At 52.7% G+C, this 8,351-nt stretch overlaps 1 protein-coding gene across 1 annotated transcript in view; it reads left to right on the top strand.

The window, feature by feature from the left end:
- Positions 1-221: 221 nt before the first annotated feature.
- Positions 222-8,351, top strand: part of LOC113214516 (uncharacterized) — a 20,197-nt gene continuing 12,067 nt past the window's right edge. Inside the window, exons 1-5 of the mRNA XM_052264514.1 lie at positions 222-434; positions 570-1,637; positions 2,963-3,232; positions 5,170-5,217; positions 7,035-7,332. Coding sequence (XP_052120474.1) covers positions 259-434; positions 570-1,637; positions 2,963-3,232; positions 5,170-5,217; positions 7,035-7,332 — 1,860 coding nt within the window. The 5' untranslated portion in view covers positions 222-258. The remainder of the gene's footprint in view (positions 435-569; positions 1,638-2,962; positions 3,233-5,169; positions 5,218-7,034; positions 7,333-8,351) is intronic.

Raw genomic sequence — 8,351 nt, 5'->3', positions numbered from 1 at the left:
GAGTTTGCCTTGTTGCGTGGACGGTGGGGGGTTGGCGCGTCCACGTGAGCCAAGTGCCCCTGTCGGCTTACCAATTCATGTGCCCGTCGCGCCCCGCTCCGCTCGCTCGACTCAGTGAGTTTGCCGAACTACCTCGGCGCCCGTCGCAGCCGCTCCCTGCTCCTTCATTATGGTCCTATCGGCTCCTCACGCTCACGCCCCGGCACCTCGCTGTTGCAGAGCTTGCGGCGCCTGTCGCAGAGCAAGGCGATCGCCAAGATGACGATCCTGCACCGGTCCTCTGGCTCGTCCAGCGGGGCTCACTCTGCCGACGCCACGCCGAAGGGGTCGCCCAAGAGCTCGCCCAGCCACTCGTCGGGTGGCCGGGAGGACCTGCTCTCGAGCGCGTCCTCGGCGCTGCGGAGGCTGCACTTCAAGTCCTCGGCCAGCCGCAGGTGAGTGTGTGTAGCTGTGCAGCTGCGAGTGAGCAGCTGTGGCATTGCAGCTGCGAGTGCGCAGCTGGGGAGGCTGCGCAGCGCCCCGGTCCGCGAGACTACCGAACTAACAACGTGTGTTTTTCGCCTGCGCAGGTACAAGGGGAAGCATGCCAATCTCCAGCAGCAGCCGCCGCCCATCCCCACCGTAGTCATCATGGGCTCCAGCACCACCTCCGAGACCACCATCAACACCAGCACCGACTCGGCCACCACGCAGGTGACGGCCGTGACGGCGACAGACGGCGAGACGACGGAAGACTCGCTGGACCGCGTCCGCGACAGCCGGGATGAGGACGTGTTCGTCAAGCCCGGGACGCCGGGGGACTCGCGCCTCCAGGCGACGCCGACGACGCCGCTGCTGAGCGCACTGCACCGCAAGACGGGCGACCAGAGCTACATCTTTACGCGCACCGAGATCGAGGACGAGGGCGAAGACTTTGACCCGTCGTCGCCGACCTGGCTCTCGTCGTCGGTGTCCTCTGTCGCGGCCGCGGCGGCGGCCAACTCGACGACGACACCCTCGCCGGCGACCACCTCCACGGCCTCGCCGTCGTGCCGGACGTCGGTGTCGTCGCAAGTCATCTCGCTCTCCTCCCTGTCGCGGACCACGACGGCGGCCTCATCGCCTCCCTGCACGCCGCCCAACACGCCCCTCAGCAAGACCAGCCCCCAGCACCGGCCGCAGCAGCTCCCCCAGCAGCTGCCTCAGCAGTCCCAGCTGCCGCAGCAGAGGCACTACAAGCGGAAGCAGCACGTGAGCAGAAAGTCGAGCCACGTGGCTGACCGGCGCCACTCGCACTACCACCCGCCGCCCAGCCCCACGCTCTCGGTGCGCGCGGCCAGCGACAAGCGGCGCATGTCGGACCAGCCGCGCTCCAACGCGCACACCGCGGCCGCCGCCACGCTCAACGGCCACGACTCGGACTCGGACTGCCACCGGCCCGCGCCGCAGAGCAGGCGCGCCTCCAAGGTGTCGACGGCCACCACCACCACGACCAGGAAGGCGCCCGCCACCATCGTCGTGCAGCAGCCCTCGGTCACGGCCAACTCGCCCGAGGGCGGCGACAACAGCCAGCACATTGACGCCAACGTGTTCATCCTGGACAGGCAGAGCCTGGACGTCAACAGCCACTTCAACACGCTACAGTGCCTGGAGACCAGGTGGGTGGTGCTTTATTGGAAACTCGGACCGGACCGCCGCGTCGCGCGAGTGATCCACTTTGTGCGTCGGGTCGCACGTTGGTGTCGGGTGCGCAGCCCGGCGCGGACCCCCCCAGCCCTCGCGCACGCGCGACTGATCCGACAGCTCAAGTCGGATTTTGAAACGAGAGTGAACCAGGGGTGCGCGGAGAGGAAGGGGAAGGGGAAGCGGGTGTTGAGGCGGAGGTTGAAGTTTCACTCTGCCCCATTCTGCCATGACGTCCCCCGCCCTTCCCCCTCTCTCCCCTTTCCCGAGCTATCGCGACTTTCTTCGACATTAAAGACTCGTGCGCGCGTCTGGGCCTAAGTATTTTCCTTCAAGCGAAGTTTTCTTGAGTTTTCCGGGACGGTAGTCTGCGTCCGCCGGAGGGGCGGGGCCGGAGGCCGGGAGAGCGTAGGCCATTGAAAACTGTCTGGAATGAAGGAACCCCTTTTTCCCGGCGACGTTGCGGCTACGGCCGTGTCGTTTCACGACCCGATGAAATGTTTTCTCCTGGAAAACAAAACGCGCCCCGGGCCGCCGATGTGGGCGCATCCGCCGGCGGCGGCCGGGGCCGATGCGGGGCGAACGCGCGCCTAATTCAAATTCAGCGGCTTGATGGCGCCACGCGATCCTTGTTCAAAGATAGACTGGGTCGGGCGGGGCGCGGCCGGGCCCTCCGAGGCCTGTGCTCCTTGTGCGTCGAGGGCCGTCGAGCGCCGTCGAGCGCCCCGGCCCCTGCTTCCCCCGGGGCCCCTTCGGCCCCTCCGGGATCCCTCCGCACCCCCTCGCGCGCGCCACAGGGTTCTTTGATATCAATTCACCTTGAACTTTGATGCAGCACGCCTGCTCCTCGTCGCGTCAAAGCAAATTGAGCGCCATTGCTCTGTGCGGAGGGCGCGGGAGATGGGGGCCTGTCCTGCATAATTATGTATTAAAGGGGGGGAATCTGAACGAGAGGCCATCGGCTGTGGGGCTGCGCGTTCCACGCCCGTTCCTTTCGACACTAGAGATGTCTTTATTCATTTCAAAAGAGCACCCAGAAAAATAGTTTCTTGTTTCAAGTGCACGCTGACACAAGATGAAATTAACCGTTGAATCAAGGCAATATTGTCTTTGGAATGAGATTTTTCTTTAATTCGAAAGAAAATATCAGCTTGTATCAAAGGTAAATTTGATCTTGTGCCAGCGTGCACTTGAAACAAGGAAAAATTAACTTTAAACTAGAAACTTCCTGGGTGAGAGGCATGGAGATGAGAGCCCGGAAAGCGTTTTGCGGACTCGCTGACTGTCCGTGTTGTCGCAGGTTCGGGCGCACGCACCACGCGCGCTCGCAGTCGGTCAAGACGCCCGGGCGCAGCGGCAACGTGTCGGACCGGCAGCGGCCGCACCTGCTGTGCCTGCCGCAGCAGCGCGCGCGCGTCGCCTCCATGCCCAACACGGGCGTCGAGGAGGAGTACTACCGACTGCGCCACTTCTCCATCACCGGCAAGGGCATCGTGAACCGCGGCGACTCGCTCAAGAGCCGGCGCTCCCGCTCCAAGAACAGCGTGGCCTCGTCCAACTCGAGTCACAGGTGAGTGCGGCGCCGCTCCTGACCACGCCGATTGAGCCGGCCGCGCGGTGATGCTGGTCGTGGTATTGACAGGGCTTGTCGCGCCGAGGGTTCTGTGTGGAGGAGTTTTGATGGGGCGGATTCGAGTGGTGGCTTTGACATCCAGGAACGAGTACCCGTCATTATTTATTCAGGTTTCTTTCAGGAGACGGTGATTTTTATGCAGCTGCATCAGCCGAGTTTCTTTTCAGAACGCCCATCAGCGGTTGTGACGGTGGTCGGTCTTGGTTGGTTAGTCTTACGATGTTCGAAACGTAATAAGGAATAGCGGCCATTGTCGCTTATTCAACGTTTTGATTAATATTGTGGATTTTTATTTTAATTTAGTACAAAATTGAAAGTATCCGTTTTCCAAGCCGTTTTCTTTAAATTTCATGAATATTTTGTTAGATTTCCGAACTAGGAAGGAATCCGGTGGCCGCGATATGCGGTAGAAAGGTTTTACGTTTTACGACCTTGATTCACGAAACCTCCATATCACGAGCAATCCTGTCCTTCGCATCAATGGCGTTTATTCATGAGACCTCGGTGGTCTGTGAGTGTGAGTGACAGCGCTAAAACAAGCAAACTTAGAACCGTAAACTTTTCCGTGGCTTTTCTCTGTTTTGGGGGTCGCGTGTCGTTATTCATGTTTGGAGCCAGGCGATCGCTCGATCATTGAGAGAGTAGGGTAAGATGCCCAGTGATGGACACTGTACCAGTGATGGCCACTTTACACGATTTGCAGCCAAACTCGTCACTTTACGATCATGGCACGGAACTAATGTTCTAGTAAGACCCCTACCTGGGTAAAACAAGCCAAACTATCTTGCTCCGTCCTTTACATTCCTAGAAAAAGGGGTGTCCATCACTGGGCAGATGCATCTCTTAAGGTGTCCATCATTGGGCATCTTACCCTAAAAGTAACGGGAAGTACACCAAGCAAAAAATTGTTTCTCGATAAGTAGTAACTAGATGAAAACTACTATTCACTCGAGGTGAACATTGGGACTAGATGTGCGAGCATGGTGACCTTTTAAGTACCAAATGGGCTTTAGATTAATTAGGAAAATTCATTTCATTCGACTGATTTCAAAATGCTTTCGCTACCAGTACTTGTTCTTCGTGCGAAGCGAAACGTCTAGAAAGTACATCGGCTTTTTCTCACATGCATTCGACCATTTTGCAAATTACGGGAGCACATTGGCGCCTGCGAGACTCAGGGTAGGCCACCCCGCAGTACATGCAATCGCTACGGGCAAGATGTGGCCTACCCACCAGGCAGTATAAGCGCTTGCAGAGGCTGAACTTGGCAGGTTCGTAGCGGCGAATGACGGACGTACATTCTGGATGATTCCATAAAGGAAGGAAAGGGCGGGTGAGGGGGGTGAGCCATTTACTTTCTCGTAGAGACAGTCTTGGGGACTGTCTTAAAAGCAGTGAGTTGGGAAGCAACCACGGCGCCCCGTGCTTGCTTTTTAGAAACTGACTTCGGAGCGGAGTGCCCCCCCCCCCCCCCGGTTCATCAAAAATTGTCTACGTAGAGGACGTTGGTAAACTACGTGCTACAAAAATTAGGTTACGATCTAATTCGTACCAGGCACTACAGAAAGAATTTGGAAACTTGCAGGACGGTTTCTCCGGGTTTCTCACTATTGAACCACCCAATAATAAAATGGTAAAAAAATATAACGGCAAGCATTAGTGTTTTACAGTGCACTTTGTTGAAGTCGTTTGTGTCGACACTCGTCCCTAGTCCGCCATATCAGTGACTAAATAAAGAGCCTGCTGGAATGAGGTTGACTGCGTGCTCCCGCTCCCCAGGCCAGGGCATGTTATTACTGCGTAGGTACCAACGAGAGACATATTGTGTTGTTTACTGTACAACTTGTGCCGTGACTCTGAAATGTTATTTGCAGTGGGGATGACGAGGACACTCCTCTGATGGACGCGTTAGACTTGGCGCGGTGAGTCCGGTGGAAAACACAACAAACGCACACACGCACAGACATACCAGCTGCATTGAACTACGAAGATTCTATTTCCCCACCCCCTATTAATGTTGGACCATAGTGGGTTCTTTCTTCCAAACATTCGAGCCATATTTAACCCTCTCAATTATTTCCATTCAAAGTAATTTTAGCGGGTAGTGTTGCTCTTTCCTACAACAAACAAGTTTCACCAACACTGTGACCTGAAAACTGCCTACGTGGGGGCACAGATGCACTATGCCCGCTGCATGCCAAGCTGCATGCGTCAACAGCTAACGCACTCAAAACACGTACCGATAGGTAAACTTATACACTTGAAAATGATTCTACAAAACTAACCACTACTTGTGAGCACTTAGAGGACCTTGCAGCCCTCGCACCGTACACACACAGCACCACATTCACAATATTAACACAAGTCCTGATCCTGCTGAGGGCAGTGGCCCGAACACTTCCACACTTTGTGTAGTACGCCGATCTGTGTATACGCTAGGAGAGTTTTGCACGAGCAGAAACAGCACTCGAGTTGTAAATGCCATTTCCTGTGTGTAGATGCTGTTCAGGCGCTCCGTAATGAGTGTTTAACCGTGGTGGGTGGTGTGTGTTTTTTCACAATTAATGTGTATGTACTTTGCAGCTTTGTTGTTTGTACATCTCAGTGAGATCGCTAGCTGGTATTGCTGTGTGTCTGTGTGTGTTCCTGCACTGGGAAAACTAATGATTCATGTGTTTTTTTTTATATCTTGTTGTGAACTTCATGCATTGAAAAGTCGGTCAATTTTTACTCGTGATTACCTGCTTCACGTAAAGAAAGAGACAAAGAGAGGTGCGCAGACACAGAGCTCACTCTGTCAATTCAAATGCGTACATTGTATACCTTAAAGAAAGCGCGTACATGGCATGTATACTTTAATTAATGTATACATGGCCACACTGTAAAAAATCAGTCTTGGATACGGAGCCTGTTACGGCGTTCCGTACCTCACTTTTGGGAGTGATTTTCGAAATTGGTTCAGAGATTTACCGTACCTGGCCACTGTACCAACGATTTTTACATGGGCTGGCATAGGGAAGGGGGGTACGAAACGCCGTAACAGACTCCGTACTCAAGACGAAGCCTTCCGGATCAGAATTAACAGGACTTTTTCCGTACCGTTTCGTACCCTGGCTCCGTACCCACGTTTTTTTTACATGGGCTCTTATGGGAAGAGGGTACGAAACCTAAGGTACGGAGACGCCGTAGGTTAAATAAATAAACGGCATATTTCCGTGTTGGCGCCCGTAATTATTTTTTACAGTGTATGTACGCTTTTATAAATGTATACATATACCTAGGCACATACCCATGTATTCATTCCCATGTACGCATTTATAAAAGCGTACATGGCATGTACACATTAATTAAAGTAAACGTGTTATGTACGCTTTATTTAAAGTACACAATGTACGCTTTTGAATAGACAACATGTGCAACCGCTTTGTTTGTCCATTTCTGTTTTAGAGCGTTTTATTGAAGATGGGCGGCCCATATCTCTGTACCCATAAAACAGCATTCTTGGCTTGGTTTTCTTAATGCAATTTTTCTTTCTTAATTCGAAGAAACTTTTTCCTTTATACGAGGAAATTGGCTTCAGTGAATCAGAAAAAGCGAAAAAAATCCAAAATAAGCCTTGAATGAAGAATTCATTTTTCTGGGTGTGACACTGATGAAGGTAGTTTTCCCGGCGTGCGTGTTGTGTCTCTCCCCTCCTCCCTCTTCCTCCTCGCCCTTAAGCTCACCGTTTGCCCCGCAGCACGGAGCACCTGGGGCCCACGTCGGCGCGCTCCTCGGCCACCTGCTCGCTGGCGTCGTCCCGGGACTCGTCCACCTGCACCGTGCCCTACCGCGTCGTCATGTTGGGCGGCGCGGGCGTGGGCAAGTCGTCGATCGTCCAGCAGTTCATGACGTCCGAGTACCTGCACGCCTACGACCTTTCGCTCGGTGAGTCACGAACTTCTCCGGGGTACAGGTATTTTAAGGTTCGAAAATTTCCCGGAAAGATTGATGGAAACTTTTCTAAGAATCTGAGATGCACTGTGAAAAAAAATGCTGTAAATTAACAGCAAAGTTGTTGTTAAGTTTTTAACTAACTCCGAGCTGTTGTACAACAACATCGTCTTGTTGTTTAACAACACACTGTAAAAAGCTACTGTGAAAGCCTGCAGCACTGTAGCTTACGGTGAGATTCACCGTAGCTTACGGTGAGATTCACTGTAGCTTACAGTGAAATTCACCGTAAGCTACGGTGCTGCAGGCTTTCACTGTAGCTTACGGTGAAAATCACTGTAAGCTTTTAATAGTGCAAGTGTTGTCCAGCAACAAGAAGAGTTGTTCATCAACTAACAGTAAAAGAGTTTTCGAGTAACGAAAAAAAAAAGGGTCGACACTTAAGTTACAAAAAAAGACAGCGGCGTCGACTTATCAGGGGTAATTAAGTAATGAAGTAATGAAGGTTGCCCACATACATGGGGCTGTTGTACGTAACATTTTAGTATAGAAATGAATCGACCGCATAGATAACCAAAAGATTGAGAGAGCAGCCCGCGTCATGTTCAGAAGAAATTTCTTATTTTGAGTTGAAAACAACCATCGCTGTTTTTCAACAACGTATGTTGTCCTCGAAAAACAGCGCTGTTTGTCAACAAAACAGTTATCACTGTTTTTCAACAACTATTTTTTACAGTGTGCTTTCTAAAAATTGAAACGTTTCAGAAAAACATGTAAAGAATTTAAAATATTTAAAAATTTCCCAATTATATTTTTTTGGAAAATTGAAAATCTCTCTCTGGGGTGCTTTTGGTGAGATAACGCTATATCGTGTACGATAGGCTACGTTTTACCACACTTTCTATAGTTTCCATGTAGGTGGGCTTGGGGGGTGGGAGTGGAGTGGACCTGGTCCGCCGTGGGCTCCGCTGGGGCCTGTGCCATGAGCACGGAGGCGGAATGTCTTGAGCTGTGGTCGACCATCATGGCCCCCGGAGAGCTCCCAAGGACATTCTCGAGACCTTGTCAGGCCGTAGCGCGGAGCGGGCGCCGTTTCTACCTCGCATAGAGCGCCGAGGGACCT

Source organism: Frankliniella occidentalis, unplaced genomic scaffold (assembly GCF_000697945.3).
Source record: "Frankliniella occidentalis isolate FOCC.00 unplaced genomic scaffold, Focc_3.1 Scaffold19, whole genome shotgun sequence".
Lineage (NCBI taxonomy): Eukaryota > Metazoa > Arthropoda > Insecta > Thysanoptera > Thripidae > Frankliniella > Frankliniella occidentalis.
Note: the sequence above shows the minus strand (reverse complement) of the source record. Positions and strands in the feature narration are given on the sequence as shown.